Source organism: Monomorium pharaonis, chromosome 3, assembly GCF_013373865.1.
Source record: "Monomorium pharaonis isolate MP-MQ-018 chromosome 3, ASM1337386v2, whole genome shotgun sequence".
NCBI classification, from domain to species: Eukaryota; Metazoa; Arthropoda; class Insecta; order Hymenoptera; family Formicidae; genus Monomorium; species Monomorium pharaonis.
In genome coordinates, this window is record NC_050469.1 from 21,453,798 (window position 1) to 21,478,721 (window position 24,924).

Below are 24,924 nucleotides of genomic sequence, written 5' to 3' on the forward strand. Positions count from 1 at the left end.
GAGAAAATGTTACTTGCCCTTATTTATATTATATGTATATGTAAAATAATAATATAAATATATATATTTATTTTTTTTGTTAATTAGGAGCTTATTTTGGAAATTAAGTTAGAATATTTGTAGAAAAGTGCAAGAAATCTGGAATATTACATAGCATTTGAAAAGTTCTTTGACTAATATTTTATATTATATTATTGTATACATGAAGCTTTTATAGTTGTTTAAAAAATTATAAATAAATTATATTAAAAATATATAATATATAATGTTATTAATGTTTCGAATTGAGAAAGTATATTTAATAGTTTGAGCTCTTCCAGTAGTTTGTATACTTTAAACGTGCAAAAAAAAGAAAAGAAGAAAATCTACAAAATATCGTCGGATATATATTGTCGGATTTCTCGCTTGAATTACAGTTGCAAATATAACGTTACAAATATTAAATTGACTCTTAAGATTCATTTATTAAATTGCTTCACTTTTCAAGATTAGTTTCAATTGATATTATCAACAGAAAGACGACGTAGAAATATGAGTCTCAATGTTATACGAGGGATAGTCGTACATGTTTAGATCGTTCAGCATAAGACTGAGGTTCAGTAAGTCGATCCTGCGTAAAAAAAGTGTATATCAGAGATTTTTTTCGTGTTTTTAACTAATTGACACGACAATTCGGCAAAAGTGAGCAATAATGAATATGAAAATCAGAACATTCCTGATAACCATCATTATTATTTTATTTATCTCTGGTAATCGCATATTATATTTTGAAATAACTATTACATTATTATATAAAAATGTTTGTTATATGCAAAACAAATAATATGAATTTTGAAAAACTGATTAGAGCATGTTAATAAAACAATTATAAAGCTATATACTTTTGTTAAATATATATTTAAGTTATGTGTTTATAAAATTATTATAATATGTGTGTAAAAGAGTGATGTAAGTTGAATGTCATATTTCTACGTATAAAATGTATCAAATTTTTAATTTTAATTGCTTTGTTGGAAATAACTTTTTAGGAAGATATTTTAAAAAATACGAATCTAATAAACGCACATAATTAACTTTTAGATTAAATAGTAAGAAATTACAGCAAACATTTTAGCTCTAAAATATATTTAGAGATAATTAACTAATAAATATTAACTAAGCTAGAAGAAATTTATTTTTTACATTACTCAAACGTCACGCTGTTCTGCATATTTTTTGTATTATTTATTTTTAAGTATTTATCATAATTGTATTACTAAGATGCTTTTAAGATCTCTTACAAATTTAATAGCTTAGTGTTTTACATAATCTTCTATTGTTTCGTATATTTTATTTGTCTTTAATAACATATAGACTTTACGTCTGCAGGCTCGTACTCGCGTAAAATAGGATGGAACTTATTATTAAGCAAATACTATAAAGGTTCAATATTCAGGACCAGTAATAACAATCCAACGTCTTTATCCGAATTTGTTATTAAAACTAGCAAGACAAAGGTACATTAGATATCTATCACGAATAATTTTTCATCAAATAATCCATCAGGTATGTTAAATATTTTCTTGTACTTCAATTTTATGTTACATCATTTTTTGTAACTATTTTTTGAAATTTTTGCAATAAATTTTTTGTTTAATTTTGTTCTATTAAGAAGAATCTGTCATATTAAAACTATTTTCTTATATATAAATTATGTTTAAATTAGTATGTAAAATCGAGATAATTTGATTCAAATTTGATCTACCAATGAAACAAAGTTGCGATTAAATAACTCAAAAAATGTTATTATATTTACTTAAATGATATATTTCTACTTTATTCTACTGTGAACACTATTTTTATTGTATATTGCTCATTTATTGTATGTATATTACTACAAACAATTACTTTTTCTACGTTAGATCATGAAACTACTGTATGGAGGAAATTACCATCATGAAGGATATTGTCGTGCTTGTGATCTAAAACAAATTATTGAAGAATATTAACAAAATGTGATTTTGATGTATTAATAAGATATTGTCTTTGTATTCCTTATCTTACCGATGTGAAAGTTTCCATTGCTAAAATAAATACACCACCAAAATTCACTACTAAGCTTTTTGAGGAGATTTGCATTATAAACAATAACAATTTCTGTATTGTTACAGGTGCTTCGTACCATAGTGACATATATCTAGAAGAAATTTTATTTAATTTGGTAACGAAGTATATTTATAAAATATATATTATACATAATTGAAAATTTCCGGAGAAAGATATACTATATGTACACATATTATAAGTATATACTTATACTATTACGAAGTATTACGAAGTCTTTTAACGATGCTATATGCTAATGCTGGGTGGTTAGGGGAGAGATTTTTCTCTATTAAGAATTTTACAATCAACCTGGCAATAGAGTAACTAATTAGCAACAAAATAGCAGTAGAGAAATACGATCTTTATGTTTCAAATTTATTACAGTGACTGTACTAATTTACATTTGACACTACAATTCTTGTTTCTAATGGCACAAAGAAATTGTGAGAATGTTAAAAAAATATCATAAAGTTATATTGTTAATATTCTCAGAATTTTTGAGATTTATAATGTTGATATTCTCGGTACATACTGAGATTGTTTCTATGTTCGCCCTTTCCATTTCTTTAGTATATACTCAGAATATTTTTCAGTATATACTAAGAATATCACACAGTATGTACTATTCACGTTTACAGAATGATAAACATATATGACCAATTGTATATTATATGTAAGGTGTTGTTTATTTAATAAAAAAATTTTAAAGATCGACACCTTTCTATTTTATTTGTAACTGTAAAAAAAATAATTTTTAAAATTTTTAAATAAAAGTAAGGGTCACTACCAGCGGTTAAATTATGAAAAGTCAAAATATATATTAAGAAAATTAATAACACACAATTCTGAACAAAATAAATGCAGATTTCATAAATTTATTTGTTTAATTTTGTATTAAAGATTGCTACTCACAATGTGTTAAATATTTCATCAGAATGGTTTATCATTAATTGTCCAATAAAAGAGATGGTTAAGAGAGTAAACTCACATCCGATAACATAAGCTGCCTCTATCAGAAGTTCCACCGAATCATGTGTGTATGTTATTATGTACAGCAACTGTTAATCCATTAATAAAGAAATGACTTAAGTAATCTTTATTATTTATGAAATATGATTTGGACATGACTAATTTATATATATATTTATTCAAAGACGCATACATATCTTATAGCGCAATCATTACCTTTTATGAGATATTGTTTATCTATAAGTTGTAAAATACATATTACAGAAAAGACAGTTACTTACTCTGTATAATCTCATAGCAAAGCCACACATGCCTATTACTAACATACTGAGATAAGATATCGTAAAACTTGTCACAATCATTTTAGAGAGCCTTAAAACAATTAATGGAACTTTTTATTGAACAATTAGCAATTTGATCATACTTTTGGCTTTAGATACCTACTTCTTTGCTTTTATATGAAGTTCTACTATTCTAATTATTCTTTCGACGATTATATTTCTCTTGTTAAAGCTTGCTATTATCTCTTTGTCCACAAATTGTTTTATTCGATAACTGATAACATTAAGTTTTTATTTAGCCCCGCTAGCAGAGTGAGTTTATTCATTTTCATACCATGTCGCATTATAAAAGAATATTATTAAAACTTTTACATGTTTTTGTATTTCTTACCTGCAAATTTTATATAATGCGCAACAGTGTAAACAAATCGATAGTATCGTTGAAATAACAAAGATTATTGTACTAGTACCAATAATGATACCAGAAATAGTATACAAGAGAAAAGAATAAAATTGTATCCCCTCATTTATATCGTATTCGTTCATGACTATTAAGTAATGTGCACGTGATTCGTTTAACGGTCGGAGAAAATCGAGAATATCCGGTAGCAGTTCCATTATTAACAACGAAAGTATTGTAAATGCTTGCAGCGCTAAAATATACAAATTACCATATATTATTAATTATTAACCGATATATTATAATAAACAATGAGGAAAATTCTGCGCCTTTTTCTCGTTCTATCCAGAAAACAGTTGCAGAACTCCACGTTTCTCGCATGTAAGATTTTTCGGGCAATTTTACGAGACTCGAGATGATATTCACAGTCGATCTTACATTTGAAATCGTCTCAAGTTAGTAGAAAATAAATATTAAAATAACATTAAAGAATATTGTCTGTTGTTTGGGTTATCAACGAATATATTATATTATAAATAATAAAATAATATATGCTTTTACTATTATCGTTTATACGTAAAACTAACAATCTTACGTATGATAATAATTGGAAATTTTTCTGCTTGGTGAGCGTAATATTCTAATATTTTAATTTCTTGCGCATCTGTCAACATTTGCCGAGTATTTATAACTTCTTCCAGCAATTGTTTTAGCTATATTGAGTGAAGTTTATATTAAGAAGAATTTCAAATAAGTATAACAATTTTTCATAAAAATCAACTTTATGTATGATAATACAAATTAGGGCTGACTTACTTCTTTAGTACCGAAGAAAATCATGTTAAAGTTTATAAAACACAAAGTAGTCGGAAGGGTATCCGACAAAATCCTGGTAATGACATTTGCATTAAAATCGACTATAATAAGTTGTGCTAACTAGAAGAATGCATGTTTTTATGTTAAATCATGCTCTATGTTTAAATCACAATTATATATTGTGTTTTTAACTAATTAATAAATTACCTCAGGTTTTTACCACCTTTATTAAATTTAAAGAAATAATAACAGAAATATAGCTTTACCTCAGTAATTATATGAGAAATAAGTATTACAAAGCAGCACATTGCACGAAAACGCTCACATTTGGTTTTTTCATAAGGCCATAAACCGAGAAGTCTTAAAAGTATTTCATTTAATTTTTGACGGCGGTTAAATTTCTCATCTTTGAATATATACATTTTCTTACAATGATCAAAACACGAATGGAAAACAGATCTACAAAAAACAGATTCCAGAGAGCAAATATTTTACTTTATATACCTTTTCTTCTGTAATAATTTATTTAATATACCAACCAATTTTTCTCTTGGCCTTTTGTGGCGCATAATAGTCAAAGCATATATATAGATCGAGGACTAACAATTGCAGCAATTTAAGCGTTATAGTCGTTTTCTTCGCTGAACGTTTTTATAAAATATTATAATCTAATTAACAGTAATATCGCGTTAAGATAGGGGCGACCAACGATCGCTCGCATTTGCATTTATATATCAAATAAAATGGCAGGAAGTTGAATTATCAAAATTGCACGTTATGTTTGATGTACATACTTTTCTCACGGCAGGGGTGAAATAATCTCCTACCTCACACTTGCGCAGGTACGATTGCAAATTTCTCACACGATATCCCCTCATAGTTGTTGGAGACATCGAGCATCACACTACGGTTTGTTCCGTTACGCAAGTGTTGTATTAATTAGTACGAGCAACTTTTTCTGCATTAAAACATGAAACTATTGTTGCTGCTGACATATCTGCATGTAGATCTTTGCTCAAGCGAAGTAAACGAAGTATAGACTTTTGTCTTCTTATAGTTTTTATATTATATACATATATGTGTGTGTGTGTGTGTGTGTGTGTGTGTGTGTGTGTGTGTGTGTGTGTGTATATATATATACCATATCTATAAATAATATTAGAGTAGGTATATTAAAAGATTATTTTAATAAATACTCTAAAAATAAAAAAAACAGTTTTGGAAAGGTAATCTAAGACCGGGATAAAATTAATTTTATTTAAAACATTGTTTAACAAGTTTAAAAAGTATAATTATTATGACAAATAAGTTGAAAAAAATAATATCCTAAAAAAGGAAAAAATGAATAGACACAGTCTTTCTTATTTTGCTTTAAAATAGTAAAAAATCTGTACTTTTCAGCACAGAAAAAATATATTATTAAAGTAAAAAAAAAAAAAAAAAATTAAAATATTTTTATGATTCCAGTAAATAAGTGACTTTTAAATGTAAAAAATGCCATTAATTAAAATCAATCTATGTAACACATTTACAACTTCAAAGTGTAGCCAAACAGGACGCGAGAAAATGATGCGAAATGACACTGTGTTTCGTATAGTGGTATTTGAACAAAATAAAAACACGAATAGCAGACTAGAGTATAAACGTATCCCACTTTCACTATATGTTTGTATTGTGCTCGGAAACTAATGATACTCTGACATTAGTTAGTATTCCTTTCCATTCTTAAGATTTTAAACTGAATTATGATCGATGTTCCAAGTCGATCTTTTTATCTGTTAAATTAGGAAGTAAATTCAGATTCGCGCTGGGATACAAAACTATCCCGATGTGACATCCTAGAATCTCTTAATAATTCAATAAATCCATAAATAGAATTTATCAAAGATTGTACAGAGTTTTTTGAAAATTATAAGTAGAAAAACAATGTGTGTGTGTGTTTAATAAAAAACGTGTACGAATAGTTTAAATTAAATCAAATCAAATGGAATAAAATCAAATACGATTACAATAGATTTGATTTATTTTTGAATCTGATTTATTTTCAAATTCGAATATTTTGAAAATTTTGAATAATCGAGAATTTGAATCAAATCTATTTTTTAATTATTTTATTTTCATTTTTCACGCGATTACCATGATTTATTATTTTCTCGTGCCTGATTGTTTGTCAAAATTTGCAAAATTTTTTTGTCGTTTCTAAATCTCATGAGATATTAAAAAATTTGAGAGACAAGACAGACAATTGTTTTTATAATTTGTTTTGACATTTCGTAGATTTGTATTATAATTTTATAAAATTTAAAACAAAATTTGAAAATTTGTTCCAATATATTTTTAAAATAAAGTTTATTGAACTTTTACTTTAAAAGCAATATTGTAGCAAAATTATTTTGTTATTAATATATTTTACATAGTATCTTCACACTTATTGTATTATAAATTTTTACTTGAACATGTCATGTCATTTTTGTAATTATTTTCTAAAATTCTTGCAATATATTTTTTATTCAATTTTATTCAATTAAAAAATCTGTTACCTTATTAAAACTATTTTACGCTTAAATTAGTATATAAATCTATAGAGATAATTTGATTCGAATTCAATTTAGTAATGAAATAAAATTGAGAATAAGTAACTCAGAAAATATTATCATATTTACGAAAATTATTTTTTTCTACTTTATTTTACTGTAAATACTATTTCTATTATGTAGTGGTCTTTTATACGCATATTATACGTATATTACTACGAACAATTACTCTTTCTGCATTAGATCATAAAATTGCTATGGAGGAAATTACCATCATAAAGGATATTGCCGTTCTTGTGATCTAAAAAAAATAAATCAATGAAGGAGATTGATAAAACGTAATAATGTATTAATAGGATATCATCTTTGTAATTTCTATTTTCGTTATCTTACCGATGCGAAAGTTTCCATTGCAATAACAAATATACCTCCACAAGATATTACTAAACTTTTTGAGGAAATTTGCATTATAAACAATAATAATTTCTGTACTGTTACAGGTGTTTCGTACCACAGTGACATGTATCTAGAAAAGTTTGATTTTATTCAATATGAAGTATAAGCATAAAATATATTTTATATATAATTAGAAATGCTTAGAAAAAGAATATATACACATATACCTGTTTAGATATACATATATGTATATATATGTATATATATATGTTATAAAAATTAAAATAAATTACATATTGGTATATCAAAAAATAATTTTTAATATATTAAATAAAATAGAGATATAATCGTCTTAAGTATCATCTTTTTTTATTACGCATTAGTCATTATTATTACAAATCATTATTATGAAAGTTTTTATAAAATAAAAATAACAATAATATATTATTTATAACGTATTACCTTCCACACATTTTTGTACTTATATTTGAGTAAAAGTATATAACATTTATATACTTTTATTAAACAGTATATATAGAAAAATAGAAATTGTGCTACTTACATTGCGATAAATAGGTCATCGGCATGATTTATCAATAATTGTCCTCCAAAAGATACAAGGAAGAGAATAAGTTTATGTCCAATAAAAGAAACAATCGCTGTCAGAACTTCAGTTATATTAATTGTATCATTCGTAATTGCTTGCAGCAACTATTAACACATTAGTCATAGAATAATTTAATTAATCCTCAATGGACGTTAGTGTCATAGAGTTGCACGAGATACCAAGTCTAATCTTGGTATTGTCTCGTCTTGCCTTTAAATTCCTTCAAATTCGAGACAAGATCAAGACAAGATTAAGAATAAATTATTAAGGCAATACAAGATGTCCAGATTTTTTATTTTGTCTTGATAGTATCGGTTAAAAAAAATTATTTATACTTGTAAATAAGAGAAAAAATTGTTATATACAAAAAAGTTTATTTATGGTAGAAGTATTTTAACAAAACATTTAATAAAATTAAAATTTTTTTTAATGAAACTCGCAAATTTTTTTTGAAACATTTAATAAATAATAAAATTATTTAAAATAAAAAATTAAACCATTTTTTTTTATTATTAGATAATTATGAGCCTAAGTTTTACATAATTTTTATTATATAAATTATATTTTATTATAGATTATACATTATAAAATTGTAAAGAGATTATAGATTATAAAGTTTTTAAAAATAAAATTCACATATTTTTGACATCAAAGAACATTTCATCCATAAATTGATACACATTAATGGTTTTAAAGAATTATTCTGTAATCGAGTTCTATTTTTTGTCATAGTCAGAGCTCCTATTGAAAATAATCCCTCTACTAGTATAGACAAAGCAGTTAAATTTAAAGTGTCTCGAGCATCTTTTTGATAATTAATGTTTGATCAATATTAGCATGACTTTTCCACCATTTTAAAATACTTATATCTATACTTATATCAATATTTCTCTAGAAGCCTGTAAATAATTATTAATTTCTATTTTCCATGAAACGAGAGAATGTTTCTTGTGCAAATAGACGGCACTTATACCTATAATATTAGAATATTGTCATCGACGTTATCGTTTTTAAAAGTATGTTCTAAAATATTTTGAATTTTATTGTCTGCTTTATTGAATAATCTGAATAATATCAAGACAAAACAAGACAAGACAAGATTTTTGCTACAAATATTCATCAAGACCGAGACAAAATTAAAATTTTTTTAAATTTTCAATACCAATACAATATTTTTGTATATATTGTCTTGTCTTGGTCTCGTGCAACCCTAAGTGTCAATTTGGCTGTTTTTTAAATTTATTCGTCAAAAATAAAAATACACTTCTACAAAAATTTTTATAAAATTCAAAATGTTTATTTTGTTAAAGACTATAACCTTATAATGATATTAGAATACATCAAACCACAATATGAATCATTACTTAGTTAAAATTTTACAAATAAATATTCAATTAGCGATTTGATTCTAACAAATTGATCCTAACATCAAACTTAAGTTTTAGAATGAATATTCAATGATTGATCTTTATTATATATAAATATTTAGAACATTTAGAATATTTAGAACACATTTTTTAATTAGCAATAATTAGTGCACCGTCATTCTATCGTTATTATTTAATTTATTTGATGAATAGTTATTTATTTGATTGTCATCATTGATGAAACGTTTTTTATTATAATAAATAATAAAAATAGAATAATGTGTGTAACAATGTTTTAGTGTTTCTATATTTTTATAAACTTGTTTTAAATGCAGACTTATGTGCATATGTAGTATAAATATTACAAAAAAAGGAGAGTTACTTACACTGTATAAACTCACAGCAAAGGAACATATGCCTATTACTAAAATACTGAGATAAGATATCGTAAAACTTGATGTCATTAATTGAGCAAGCCTTAATAACAATAGAATTTTTTATTATTAAACAAGTATTGAATGTTTTGTTCTACTTTTGATTTTAGATACTTACTGTTTTGTTTTTTGATGAAGTTCCACTATTCTCTGCAATTGTCTTTCGACGATTACAATTCTCTTGTTAGAGGACGTTATTACTTTTTCGTCCACAAATTGTTTTATTCGATAACTGAAAACATTAAGTTTTTATTTAGCTATGTGATATTATTTTTTATTGTATGTGTATTATACTGATCTAAGAAAATATTATTAAAACTTGTACATTTGTTGCATTTCCTACCTGCAAATTTTGAATAATGCGCAGCAGTGTAAACAAACCGATAGTATTATCGAAATGACGAGAATTGTTGCACTACTAGCAATTAATATACTAGTAACAGCACAGAAAAAGAAAAAATAATATTGTATCCCCTCATTTATATGATATTCGGTCACGTCTATTAAATAATGTGAACGTGATTTGTTTATTGGTTTGAAAAAATCAAAGACATCCGGTAGCAGTTCCAATGCTAAGAACGAAAATATCGTAATGGTTTGCAGCGCTGAAATATACAAATTGCTATATGTATATACAATATAATTTTTTATCTATTTTAAGCATAAAGCATATTGACAAGAGAAGCTTGCAAACTCGAAAATTTTGATTTTAATAAAACTTGGCATAAATGTAGAGGGAATAAATACATAAATTTAGAATTTATTGCGAGTTCTTCGTCGCTGAAGTCCATTCCTTGTCAAAATCAACGAACAAATGCATCACGGATAACAAAAAATAAACAGCTGATATCACGGCTGCAATTCGTAATAACATACGGATATTATACGGACATGTAAGAAAAACAAGCGTCCGGCTCTGACGATCATGGTTGATCACGATATATTTGTTTATCCGTGCAGCGTACGGATATGTCTGAATTGGCCTTTAAATGTTTTTTGTTGTTCAACTTTTCGAGTTTCCGTTTGATTATGTACTGATTAGATTAGATTATATATATCATTTATATTACATGTCAAAAAGAAATGATAATTATTTTACACATAAATTTTTAATCTATATAGAATATAGATTATCTTAATCATTAATAATGTTATTGTATAAAATGTAAATAATTATCCACATAACCGCCTTCTCTATATCAAGTTGATATTTACATGTAAGAAGAATTGTAATTTTTTCTCCTTGGTGAATGTAATATTCTATTATTTCAATTTCTTGGACATTTGTCAACATTCGCCGAGTATTAGAAACTTCTTCAAACATCTGTTTCAACTATTAAATCAAACTTATATTACACAATGTCTTAATTAAATATAAAAATTTTTCATAAAAATCGATTTAGTTAATATATGGACTAAACTTACTTCCTTAGCACCAAAAAAAATCATGTTAAAGTTTAGAAAACACAAGAAAGTCGGAAGAGTATATGACAAAATCCTGACAGCTACATTTACATTAAAATCGAATACAACAAATTGTGCAAACTAAAAAAACGCATGTCTCTATGTTTAAATCATAAATATATATGTTTCTAAGCAATTAATAAATTACCTCACAGGTTTTTAGTATTATTAATAAACTTATTTAGAAGTGAAATAAAACAGTACATAACTTTACCTCAATAATGAGACAAGAAATAAGAAACGTAAAGCAGCATATTGCGCGAAAACGGTCATACTTGGTTCTTCCACAAGGCCATAAACCGATAAGTCTCAAAAGTATTTTGTTCAATTTTTGACAGCGATTAAATTTCTTATCTTCGAATATGTACATTCTCTTACAATGATCGAGATACGAATGGAAAGCAGCTCTACAAAAAATATTCCAGAGCATATATTGTACTTTATATTCTTTTTCCTCAGTATAATAATTCCTACGTTTAATAATTTATTTAATATACGAAACAATTTTTCTCTTGGCTTTTTCATGACGCATCATAGTTGAAACATATAAGTACGTCGAGCAGTAAGTAATAATTGCAGCAATTTAAGCATCGTAACGTTTTACAGTTCCGCCAAACATTTTTATAAAATATTGTAATCGATGTTAATGGTACTGCATCAAGTTATGGATGACTATCGATCGCTCGCATTCGTGTCTACACATCGAAGGGAACGATAGGAAGTTGAATTATTGAAATTGCATATTATGTTCGACGTACTTTTTCCAAAGCAAGGGTGAAATAGTATCGCCCACTTTTTTGTTACACTGGCGCAGGCGCGATTACGGGTTTCTTGCGCAGCACCTTCATAGTTGTCGGAGACGTCGTGCATCACACTACAAATTACAGTTATGTGAGTGTTTTTTTACATAGCTGCCAGATATTCATTTATTTAGTTTAATTTATTTATGAAAAAGTAAAATATGCAGTTTTATTGAATGTGTAGAGTTACATGAGTGATATTTACGAATCATTACGCTATGCCGTCTTGGTAATAATGCTTAGAAGAATTGAGTCTGTTATATGTATATTATATATCAACAATACTCATTTCTATTATTTTCATCTCTTTAACAAAGATTTAAGTTTTGCAATTAGTTTATTTGTTGGATTTTATCTTGAAGCTAAATATGTATCAATGTCGTACAAAAATCAGTTTCGTGCTTTTTATATAAATCAAATCTGTCGAGGGCTGCATTGTCTTTATAAACATGTAAAAAAGTACTTTTGGCTATTATTTGTAAAAACACACAACATAAAGATTTTTATCATTTACATTATTATTAAAAATGTGCATTATACACGTAACTAAATAAATTTTACAGCAACAACTTAATCTTACCTTTACATAATAATTGGTTTTATTTGTTTGAATTGTAATATTTTCACAATTTTATGAAAATTGATATATTATTTCAACTATGTGTCTCTTATTGGTCTTCCTGTGTGTTTAGCAATAATTTTACTTATGTTTGAAAAATTTGCATTGATATTTATCAATTGTGTAATTATCTAGTTGAGTTATTAAATTTTCTTTTTTATAATATGTGGAATAAATTATTAAAAAATAAAATATTAGCATATTTTATCAACTAAAATATATTTTTATTATTTATTTTTTAAAATAATTTAAAATATACAATAAATTACATACACACACAGCTATTCAACCTAAATATAAAAAAAAAACAGTATTTATAGTGATTACTGCAATAAATAACGTGCTTTTCCCACAGAACTTATTAGAAAGTAAAATGGCACAAATTTTATAAAGTAGAAACAAATTTAGTACTTAACATAATTGTTTATTAAAAGTATTGCGTTCTTGAATAAAATAGCACTTGAATCAAATTCAACGGATTTATTTTCTTTAATGCGCATTATAATCATCAATATATACATGTAATTTTACGATTAATGTTTGTTACAAAAATTAATTAAATTAATTCAACATTATTTATCAAATTAATTATTTATGTAATAACACAGTATCGATAAAACCATATTTAGATGTAAAAACAAAATAAAAAGAAAAAAATATTAAAATCATTAATTCAATAAACTCGTAAATAGAATTTCCCAGAATTTGTTACGTGCAAAATCTTTTAACAATTATTTTAAAAATCGACATGTGACGATATAATTTTTTTTTGAAGAATTTTTGAAGCATTATTTATTGAAGAAAATAAATAGCAAAGGATATTATTTTATTTTATTATCTCTTAAACTTCTATTTCATTTTTAAATAATATTTTAATACATACACATTTGCGAATTATATCAAGCGTGAATAAGTGACAATAAATAATAGAATTTAAATAAAATTAATTTTAAATTGATAACTTGTCAATAATTTAAATATCATCAAATGTTCGTTAATTATTGCAAGACAAAATGCAGGTTTACATATAGATCGCCCATTGACACATATTCGCAAATTTTGGTAAATATAAAATATACAACTCATTTTTTGTCTATATTACATACGAGACATTCGTCATTTATGTAGTAATGAAACCAGAGAGAGATTGAAAAGCCGATTTACATACCTAGAAAGAACGTCGATGCCTAGATTGTCTTTAAAGTGAGTCGGATATCTTCTTAATTCCGATCAACTTTGTTCAGTTCTTCAATTTCGAACACTTTGTGTTGTTTTGACAAGTTTCATGTAGCGCAGTCAATAGCGTGTTCTCTTCTGTGATTCGGCTCGAGCTCGAATTTCACATTTTCGATTTGAAATGTGCTTGTTCAATTTCTCTCTCTCTCTTTCTCTCCCTCTCTCTTTTTTTCCATCTCTCACACTCTCTTCTTCATTTTCTCTTGCTTTCTCTCTTTCTACACCGTTACAATGTTTTTCTACTTTATTCTATCTTAAAAACATTTTTATATGTATATTACTACGAATAGCTACTTTTTCTGCACTAGATCATGAAACTATTGTATGGAGTAAAGTACCATCATGAAGGATATTGACATGTTCATGAACTAAAAACAAATAATCTAATAAGCTTGATAAAAGACTCTTATAAAAAAATGCTGGCAATATTAAAGTGCTAGTAATTAATTATTTTTTTAAGTATTGGAAGCACTATTAACCCTTTATAAACCTTTTAGATGAATTACGATTTTGTAAATTATTGGTTTGATTTTCATGAAACTTGGTCGATTATAAGATAATTTGATGTTTTATTCAATCTGAGGTCAAAAATAAATATGTGTATCTTTAAAAATGCCCTAAACACTTAAAGTAAGTTATAATGATATAATTACTAGGCACGTATCATGGAAGCTTTGAAATCAATTTTGATCGTAATTATTTATTTTTTGCCTATATTTATGTTGTATTGTCTAGGAACAACAAAATAAATTCGATCAAAATCAATTCCAAAAAGTTTCATAATGCGTATATAGATCAAATTATTATTATCAATATAATTTTCGTATGACTTAATAATATTAATTGGTAACTGTGATAAAGCTTTCCATTGTTACATCAAATAAACCGGAAAGATTTAGTGCAATATTTTTTGAGGAGACTTGTATTATAAACAATAACAATTTTTGTATTGTTACTGGTGCTTCGTACTATAGTGACATGTAGCTAGAAAAATTTTACTTAAATCAATAAAGAAAAAAATAAAATACCTTATATATATAATTTGAAATTTATAATTTTAAAAAATTATTAATAATTAAATATGCTAAGAAAAAAATGAGAAAAAAATTTATTTTATTTATCAAAAGAATCTTAGGCGTTCAGTAGTAGAAAAACTTTATTACATTAAAAAATTACAGATTGCTACTTACATTGCGTTAAATAATTCGTTAGAATGGTTTACCGTCAATTGTCCCAAGAAAGACAGGATAAACAAATAAGTCTCATGTCCGATAATATAACTTGTTGCTATTATAAGTTCAAATAAATAATCCATGCATAAGATGGATCACCTTTAAAAAAATTAAAAGTTATAATTAATAAATTTAAAAGGTTAATAACTTTTAATTTAATTAATTCCAATGTCAGTTATTTTTAAAATACATAAACATTTTTTTTTAATTAAAAATGTATCTATGTAAAAACAAATTATTAATAGAAAATACATTTTCTCATGGAAAGACAATATTTCTCTGTTATTTTATATAAATTTAATTTATAAATAAAATATTAAATTGATTTAGTAATTTATATTTTGGTAATTATTTTGAATAATTTAACTAAAAATATATTACTTGCTTAATATAAATATTACTTTACACTTACGTGCGTGCGCGTACGACATTATATTAGAAACAGTTTTAATTTTATAAAGTATTGATTATGTATATATCATATTAATTTATAAAATACAATACAAATAAAATACAAATATTATTAAAAAGAATTACTTACTCTGTATAAACTTATACCAAAGGAACACATGCCTACCACTAACGCATTAAGATAAGATATTATAAAATCTTTTAAAAATACTTTCCAAATCCTTGAAAACAATAAAGCAAGCAATAGAACTTTTTATTATTAAATAAAGAATTAGTTTTTCATACTTTGCTTTAGTAGATACTTCCCTTTTTATTTTTCGATAAAGTTCTACTGTTTCAATTATTTTTCCAGTAATTACATTTTTCATAGACCATCTTATTACCTTTTTATTTATACAAAATTTGGTAACTAATGACAAACAAGTTTTTATTTAGCAATGCAATTATTTGTTCATTTTCTTACTATATATAACATAGGTTCTAAAATAGTATATTGTGCAACAAGTGTGGTGAGTCACCTTCGGTTTGTGCGTCACTTCCCGCACTTATGGGTAATAACTGATCCGTACATGTTACACACAATATTTTTTGTTACTTGTACGTCGAAGTATGATCCTTGAGTATGAATTGACAGATGAGGAGAGGACCACTTTCGATGTACAGGTAACGAAAAATATTATTAAAACTTTCACATATTCTTTTATGTTTCTTACCTGCAAACTTTGAAAATTGCACAACAATGTAAAATAATCGATAGAATTATCGAAATTATAGAAACCATCGAAAAAATACTAATAGTAATACAAATAATGAAATACAAATAAAAAGAGTAAAACTATATTCCTTCATTTATGTGATATTCATTTATGAGTATTAAATTGTGTATACGTGATTCGTTTAGTAGCCTCAAAAAATCGAGGATATCCGGTCCAAATATTATAAGTGAAAGTAACATAATTATTGCCATCGTTAAATTATATAAGATACGTAATACATTATAATATTTGTTTCAAGCATAAGACAATTTAAATATGTTACGAAGATAAAACTATTAATTGTTAAGAAATATATCACCAATAGATAATTAAGTCATATACGCTTCTACTATGCTGAAATTTTTATATGTTAACGTTATTATATATAAAAATAACTGTAGCTTTTTTTCCTTGGTGAACGTAATATTCTGCTATTTTAATTTCCTGTACATCTGTTAACATCTGTCGATTTTTACTAATTTCTTCCAGCAGCTGTTTTATTTATATTAAGTAAAATTTCAATTAAGCGGTCTCAAATAAATGTTACAAAAAAATCTGTCACAAAAATCGGTTTTATTAATTTAAATCAAAACTCAACTTACTTTTTTAGTATTAAAAAAAAGTTAAATATTATAAAAAATATAGAAGCCATCAGATAAAATCCTGGTAGTGACATTTACATTAAAATCAACTAGGACAAGTTTCGCTAACTAAAAGACAAACACATATCTCTATGTTGAATCGTGCAATATACGATTCTATCAACGCTTGTTTATTTATTATTTAACGTTTTATTTATTTTATCCAGGATAAATATTCTTGATAATATTTTATAAACTTGGCCAAAGAATTTTTTTCATTTTAGGAAATAATTATTAACACCAAATTATTAATACCAAATTGGATAGTAACTTAAACAATAAACGATTTTTTATCTAATAGTTTTATATATTTATATGTATATAATATTGCATACAAATAAATATTAATTATTTAAAATGTTAATAATTAATTTTTTATATTAAATTTGAAAAACTACCAAAAATTTATAGAAAAAGTTTTAAAAATATCTAAAATAAAAAATGCTATTAAACTTATTTATTACAAACAAATAAGACATTTAAATGAATTATAATTTCGTCTGCGTTATTTCACTCATGTTTAAATTTATAAATATTGCTAATTTGGTACGACTGGAGAGGACTATGTATAGTCGAAACGTTTCAAAATTTGTTTCACATTTTTAACACAGTTGTTTTTTAGTTGCATTTATAATTATATATTTTTTATTTAATAAATTATATTAGGATAATTTATCTTGGCTCGACATTGACCCGTTTATCGTATTGTTTTTATTAAATATTATTATCTGCATTAATGCACGGAAAAAAATTACTCTCAAATTGAAACTTATGTATTTAAATTAACGCAATCCTTGTTTCATATATAAGCAACAATATATAATCTTTTTAGAAGAATTTGAAAATCTTGAATTTTAAAATATTATAGTCTTATTTCAATAGTATAAGTATTATTTTAAAAATATGATATAATTGTTTTGATAATTTTATTCTAAGAAAATAATAATCTTCGATTTAAACATGTAATATTTTATATCCAATACTTTTTCTTTTCTATTCAAAAAAATTATTTTTAAATAACAAAAATATTATTTTCTTGGTTAAACTTTATAAAATTTTGAAGTAAATTTTCATTCAAGTAAATCTTTTCGATTTAACGCAATATAATCTCATTTCAAGATTTCCGTTTTAAAACTGGAGATATTGTCAAAACAAGAATTAATATTTTTTTTTCTGTGTGGTACCGCATCAAGTTAGGGGCGACTATCGATCGCTTGCATTCGCGTTCATATACTGTCGAATGAACGACAGGAAGTTGAATTATCAAAATTGCACGTTATATCCGATGTACTTTTTTTCAAAGCAAGGGTGAAATAGTACTTCTCACTTTTTTATCACGTTGGCGCACATGAGATAACGAGTTTTTTGCGCAACACCCTCATAGTTATTGGAGACGTACATCATACTACGAACTGTTCTGTTACGTAAGTTTTTTGTAACCTGCCTAAGTAAATTTATATTCATTTTAATTTAGATATGGAAATACAAAATGTAAATATATTTAAAAAAATTTGTAGGATAAAATTTAATGTAAATTCTTATTACACTAAACGGAATTTAAAATTAAGTCGAAACATTTATTTTGTTATAAACTAAAGTCACGCAAATTATGATATATTAATGTACAAGTTTTTATCTGAATTGGTTTTACTGGCATTGTTTATTATTTCTAGATTTATTCAAAATATTATAAACTTATTTATATTCTTAATTTAGTGGGCAATATGTTTTAATAGAAATTGGAAATATCCCGATATATATATATTCAATTGCTTGGTATAAAATATTAATTTCTTAAAAAATTGTGTAATTAACTATGATGAGCTAATAATCGTATCCTGTGTGGAATAAATTATTGTGAAGTAAAACATTAAAACATTAACATATTTATAAACTAGAATGTATATTTATTATTTACGTACTCATAGTAATATAAAAATGTAAGTTAAATTATATACATATATATAAGATATATAAAATTTACACATATAATTTTTTTAAATTAATTTATTTATTCATTAAAATCATATTACCATGTTGAAGTTTCTTATAGAAAAGCGCTGAAAATATTTAACAACAAAATAATATCTTTTTTAATATTATAAAAAAATTATTTTGCTTGTATTTCTTTGTATTATAAAAAATAATTTTTGTACCTGTGTATCGAAATCATATTGCACGGTATACATAGGTAATATTAACATATTAATAATCTTTTATTAAGAAGACATACATTTGATGTATCAAAACGGGATTAAATTTTTTATTAAAAAAACAGAACGAGAGATAGAAATCCTGCTTATTTTATTGTAAAAATTATAGTTTCCTCTATTTGACATTTTATTAAAATATAATATAAAAGTGTGTCGCTCTTTCTCTCTCTCTCTCTCTCTCTCTCTCTCTCTCTCTCTCTCTCTTTCTTTCATTCTTCCTTTACCTTAAATCAAATTTTTAAAAACAACATTTCTAATAACTATTACTCTCACATAGAACTCATTAGAAGCAAAATAGCACAAACTGTTCTATTAATTGTTTTTTAAAGTATTACGTTTAAATAGCAGTTGATGAAATTTAAAATGGCTTCATCCATTAATGCGCAATATAATTAATATAAATATATATTTATTTTTACGTGCAAATATAAAAAAAAACTCGCATGTTACAAAAATTAATTTAGTCAGTTAATTTAATAAAAAAATAATTATTTACGAAATACTATAGCATCAATAAAAAACACATCTAGATGTAAAAGAGAAATAGAAAAGAAAAATATTGACTTATTAAACTCGCAGAATTTGTTAGAATTTATTATGTGCATAATTTTTAAAAAATCAATTTTAAAAATTGATATGTGATAATATGAAGTATTATTGAAGAAAATAAATGGTAGAGAATTATTTATTTAATTATATCTTTCTATTTTATTCTATCGTGGAAAATCTTTTCATATGTATATTACTACGAGAAGCTACTTTTCCTGCACTAAATCATAAAACTATTGTACGGAATAAAGTACCATCATGAAGGATATTGACATGTTCATGAACTAAAACAAATAATACAATAAGATTGAAAAGAATGGAAATTTAATATTAACAATATAAAATTGGCCAGTAATTATTTTTTTTAGTATTGGAAACAGTTTTAATTTTTGTAAACCTTTCAAAAATCCTTAAAAAATAAATTTTCCATAGATTAACAAATTCTAGTTCTTTCAAAGAATTAATAAGTATACTTTAAAACTATTAAAAATAAGTTATTAATCATTGGTCATGTATTATGAAATTTTTCGAAATCGATTTTGATCGTAATTATTTACTTATTTCTTAGATTTCTATTGTGTTTACTAGAAAGAATGAAATAAATTCAAAATTATTTCCGCACAGTTCCACAATACGTGGATCCAAGTTATTACTATAATTTCTGTAAGAGATTGATTTCGCATTCTTTAATTGCTTACCGTTCCAAAGCCTTCCATTGCTACACCAAATACACCGCCAAGACTTAGTACAATATTTTTTGAGGAGACTTGCATTATAAACAATAACAATTTTTGTATTGTTACTGGTGCTTTGTACCATAGTGACATGTAGCTAGAAAATACCTTATATATATAATTTGAAATTTATAATTTTAAAATTTTATATACATTATTTTATTATATATATATATATATATATATTTATTTATTTATTTATCACACTATTTTATTAAAATTTGTGTATTTTTCTTAATAATTGCTGCTCACATTGCGTTAAATAACTCTTCAGCATGGTTTACTGTCAGTTGTCCTAATAAAGATACGACGAACATGTAAATCTGATGTCCAATAACATAAGCTGTCGCTAACCAAAGTTCAATCATCAAATCCATGCATGAGATTGACCAACTTGTTAAAAAGTTAAAAGTTAAATAATAAATATAATCGGTAATTATTCAGTTATTAAGTTAAATATCGATAGTCAAGAGCATCTTAAAATCTCTTTTACCCCAAAAAAGAATTAAGAATTAATATACTAATATTGTAATATGTTATATATGTTATATATACGCCGCCTGAAAAGATATTCTTTAAGATGTACTGATGGTTATTGTGAAAAATAATACCACATGCCTCGGTGGTCGAATTGGCTGAAACGCCTTTACGGAATGATAAAAGATCCGGGTTTGAATCCCGCCTGAGGTATTATTTTTCCCAATAAATTTATTTACAGTTTTTCGGGGTAAGAGGGATTTTAAGATGCTCTTAAACATGAATATTTAGCTTAGTAACTGTGTTGCAAGTCTGATGAAACCTGTCGGTGCAATTTATATGAAATTGTTTAGATTAGAAGAATTAAATTAATTAAAAAATTATATTCATCACTAAAATCCGATGCAAACCGTTAGGCAATCTACTTAATCCATTGATATGTTTAACTGTATACCGGCCGGAAGAATTAATGTACTAATATTGTTATATGATATAAAAATTTATGATTTTTTAATTTTATATGTGTGTATTCCTAGCAAGGTACATTGACAGTATATTGGCTAAATATTAGTTATATTGGAAATGCATTGGCCAATGTTTTTTCAATGTTTCCCATTGTAACACCAATATTGATCATAAAATATTGGTTTCAAATTAAAATGCAATTCATGTTCAAAATAAAAAATCCATTGGCTCAATATTGGCTCAATACTGAACCAATATTACTACTTAGCAAATTGGTTAAATAAGATAAAGCAGTCACTTTACAATATTGGACCAATATTGGGAATATTATTTTTACATTACTTTTAAATATTGCGCCAATGTTTTTTGCTACTAGGGATATATAATTATAATGTTTTTAAAATTAATTTTTAATTTCAATTAATACAACTTTAATACAATTTATAATTAATTTTTATTTATATATTTTCTAATATATTTAAGTTAATTTTATAAGCCGTTAACTTTAATTTAATTTAATTTTAAAGAAATATTAACTTACCCAGCACTGTTCATGCGTTTTATTGCGTATAGTAACTATTAACATGTTAATAAAGAAATGTATTAAATAAACTGCATTATATTATAAAAAATTATTTAAATATGATTAAGAGCCGGTTGTTCCAACTTCTTGATAAATTTACCTACCAGGTAAGCATGTGTCTATCTTCATCTTCTTAATAAATAAATAAAGACGAACATATATTTATCTGATAGGTAAGTTTGCCAAGAAGTTGGAACAACCGACCCTAAGTATTACATGTGTGTAAATTTATGTATGTATTTTGTGTATATAAAATAGTATATTAAAAACAGTGTTAACTTAGAAGGTATTAATTATGTATAAGTTTAAAATGCAAAATATTATTAAAAAGAGAACGTTACTTACTCTATATAAACTTATACCAAAGGAACACATGCCTATTACTAGCATACTAATATAAGATACCGTAAAATTTGTTGAAAATACTTTCCAAAGTCTTGAAAACAATAAAACAAGCAATAGAATTTTTAATTATAAATAGAAGTTTAGTAATTTTTCATTCTTTAATTTAGATACTTGCCTTTGTATTTTTCGATGGAGTTCTACTGTTTTAATTATTCTTCCAATGATAACATTCTTTGTACATCCTACTACCTTTTTGTCCACACAATGTTTTATTCGGTAACTAATGACAATAAGTTTCTATTTAGCCAGCAATGCAATTATTCATTCGTTTTCTTATTATGTATAAAACATATTCTAAACAATATTCTTAAAACTTTCACATATATTCTTTTGCGTTGTTTACCTGCAGACTTTGAAGATTGAGCAGCAATGTAAATTAATCGATAGAAACATCGAAATAATACAAAGTATTGAAAATAAACCAACAATTAAACAAATAACAGAGTATGAGTGAAGAAAATAAAACTGTATCCCCTCATTTATGTGGTATTCAGTCATAAACATTAAATGATGTGCGCGTGATTCGTTTTGTGGTCGAAAAAAATCGAGAATATCCGGTAACAATGCAGCTATTAAAAGTATAGATGTCCCAATTATTGTCGACGCTAAATTAAAAAAAAACATATATTATAAAAAAAAGCATATATTATAATATTTGTTTTCAAACACGTAAAACAATTAAAACATGCTACTTGAAAACAAAGAAAATTATTTAACTGTTAAAAATACATCACAAATATAATTAAATCATATGTTTCTGTTATGTAATTATTTTTTATACGTTAACATTATTACATGTAAAAATAACTATAACTTTTTTTCCTTCGTGAATATAATATTCTGTTATTTTAATTTCATGTACATCTGTTAACATCCGTCGATTTTTAATTATTTCTTCCAACAGGTGTTTTATCTATATTAAGTAAAATTTAAATTTAAAGACAAAACCTTAAAAATAAGTGTAAAAATTTGTCATTAAAATTAATTGTAATTTAAATTAAAGCTCAACTTACTTTCTTAGCATTAAAAAACATCATGTTAAACATAATAAAAGATAAAAGAGCTACAAAAGCATCCGACAAAATCCTGGTAGTGATATTTACATTAAAATCAGCTACAACAAGTTGCGCAAACTAGAAAAACGCATTGCCATATGAAATCGTGTATTTAATAATGTGACTAATACTTGTTTATTTATTATTCAATGTTTTATTTATTTTATCCGAGATAATTATTTATTGGCAATGTATTTTAAATTTTTTAAAGTAAACAAAAAAAATGTTTGCGGAATAATTTTTAATTAATCTTAAATTAATTAATGATTTAAATAATAATCCAAAGTAAAGTCAAATGACATCTTAATGATGCTTTAAACGTTAATAAAACATTACCAAGATATTTGACCTCCAAATAATTTTTTATTTAATAATTTTGTGTGTGTGTGTGTGTGTGTGTGTGTGTGTGTGTGTGTACACATAAATATATATATATATATTACGTGAGTTGTTTGAAAGTTTGGTAAATTTTTTAAATTTATAAATTTATAAATATAAATGTAAAATTTCAACTTTTTCACATTCTTTATAAGGATCTTAGTAAGTTACTTTAAATTTTTGGTGTATTTTTAAACTTATTAGAAAAATATAACTGAAAAATATGAAATCACCTCTGCACTTATGTGAGAAATGAATAATATACAGATGCACGTGGCACGAAAATCATCACACTTCGTTCTTTTATCAGGCCACACACCGAGAATTCTAAAAAAAATTTCATTTAATTTATAATTATGATCGTCGAACAAATACATTCTCTTGCAACGATAAAGATGCAAATGTGAAGCAAATCTGCAAAAAGCAAATTTCAGAGAGGATATTTTACTTGGTACATTTTTTCCTCTGTAATAATTTATTTAATATACTAAACAATTTCTTTCTTTTATGATGTAGCGTACGACAGTCAGCGAAGTTATATAATATCGAGGATAGAGAGACAATTGCAGCAATTTAAGTGTTATAATCATTTTCCACTTTTGCTGGATGTTTTTATAAAATATTGTACGCGTTAAACTTACCGCGCTAAATTGTGGATGATTATCGATTGTTCGCATTTGCGTCTACACATCAAAGAAAACGATAGAAAGTTGAATTATTGAAATTGCATGTTATGTCCAATGTATTTTTTCCAAGGGAAAGGTTAAATAATCTTCTACTTTTTTGTCACATTGGCACAAGCGCGATTACAGGCTTCTCACAAAACATCTTCATTGTTATTAATCACGTCGAGCATCTATGAATTGCTCTGTTACTCAAGTATTTTTTATGATGTATATTATTAATGTGCAAAATGTGTTTTTTATTAAGAATTTCAAATTAATTAAAAAATTTTTTAATATAAATTCAAACAAAACTCGGGGAATTAAAAGATGGCATTCCCGTACGTTTTGTAATA

At 25.0% G+C, this 24,924-nt stretch overlaps 3 protein-coding genes and 1 long non-coding RNA gene across 4 annotated transcripts; 1 reads left to right on the forward strand and 3 right to left on the reverse strand.

The window, feature by feature from the left end:
- Positions 1–2,894: 2,894 nt before the first annotated feature.
- Positions 2,895–5,004, reverse strand: LOC114254406. Its single transcript, XM_028190577.1, has 7 exons — positions 4,818–5,004; positions 4,552–4,671; positions 4,331–4,448; positions 3,727–3,988; positions 3,499–3,609; positions 3,336–3,426; positions 2,895–3,143 (listed from the first exon to the last, which is right to left on the reverse strand). The coding sequence occupies exons 1-7, from the start codon at positions 4,971–4,973 to the stop codon at positions 2,994–2,996; spliced, it is 1,008 nt and encodes a 335-aa protein (XP_028046378.1). The 5' UTR covers positions 4,974–5,004; the 3' UTR covers positions 2,895–2,993.
- A 446-nt stretch (positions 5,005–5,450) lies between these two features.
- LOC114254407 lies at positions 5,451–7,614 on the forward strand. The gene is made up of 3 exons (XR_003625766.2): positions 5,451–5,584; positions 7,329–7,423; positions 7,586–7,614. It is a non-coding gene; the product is annotated as an uncharacterized LOC114254407 (long non-coding RNA).
- Positions 6,991–15,426, reverse strand: LOC105827874. The gene is made up of 8 exons (XM_028190576.2): positions 11,568–15,426; positions 11,105–11,222; positions 10,233–10,494; positions 10,008–10,121; positions 9,842–9,932; positions 8,044–8,192; positions 7,479–7,611; positions 6,991–7,386 (listed from the first exon to the last, which is right to left on the reverse strand). The coding sequence occupies exons 1-8, from the start codon at positions 11,781–11,783 to the stop codon at positions 7,330–7,332; spliced, it is 1,140 nt and encodes a 379-aa protein (XP_028046377.1). The 5' UTR covers positions 11,784–15,426; the 3' UTR covers positions 6,991–7,329.
- A 4,948-nt stretch (positions 15,427–20,374) lies between these two features.
- Positions 20,375–21,905, reverse strand: LOC105827876. Its single transcript, XM_028190581.2, has 2 exons — positions 20,796–21,905; positions 20,375–20,640 (listed from the first exon to the last, which is right to left on the reverse strand). The coding sequence occupies exons 1-2, from the start codon at positions 20,918–20,920 to the stop codon at positions 20,496–20,498; spliced, it is 270 nt and encodes an 89-aa protein (XP_028046382.1). The 5' UTR covers positions 20,921–21,905; the 3' UTR covers positions 20,375–20,495.
- Positions 21,906–24,924: the final 3,019 nt, after the last annotated feature.

Bases quoted from the DNA above. Each gene is read 5' to 3' on its own strand.
- LOC114254406 (XM_028190577.1), bottom strand. From the start codon at position 4,973: ATGTATATATTCAAAGATGAGAAATTTAACCGCCGTCAAAAATTAAAT. The intron at 4,449-4,551 runs GTAAGTCAGCCC...CACTCAATATAG, and splicing joins TTTTCTTCGGTACTAAAGAA to CTAAAACAATTGCTGGAAGA. The intron at 3,427-3,498 runs GTAGGTATCTAA...AATTGTTTTAAG, and splicing joins CTTCATATAAAAGCAAAGAA to GCTCTCTAAAATGATTGTGA.
- LOC105827874 (XM_028190576.2), bottom strand. From the start codon at position 11,783: ATGCTCTGGAATATTTTTTGTAGAGCTGCTTTCCATTCGTATCTCGAT. The intron at 11,223-11,567 runs GTAAAGTTATGT...TTGATTTAATAG, and splicing joins TTTCTTGTCTCATTATTGAG to TTGAAACAGATGTTTGAAGA. The intron at 10,122-10,232 runs GTAGGAAATGCA...TAATGTTTTCAG, and splicing joins GCATTATTCAAAATTTGCAG to TTATCGAATAAAACAATTTG.
- LOC105827876 (XM_028190581.2), bottom strand. From the start codon at position 20,920: ATGGATTTGATGATTGAACTTTGGTTAGCGACAGCTTATGTTATTGGA. The intron at 20,641-20,795 runs GTGAGCAGCAAT...GGTATTTTCTAG, and splicing joins GAAGAGTTATTTAACGCAAT to CTACATGTCACTATGGTACA.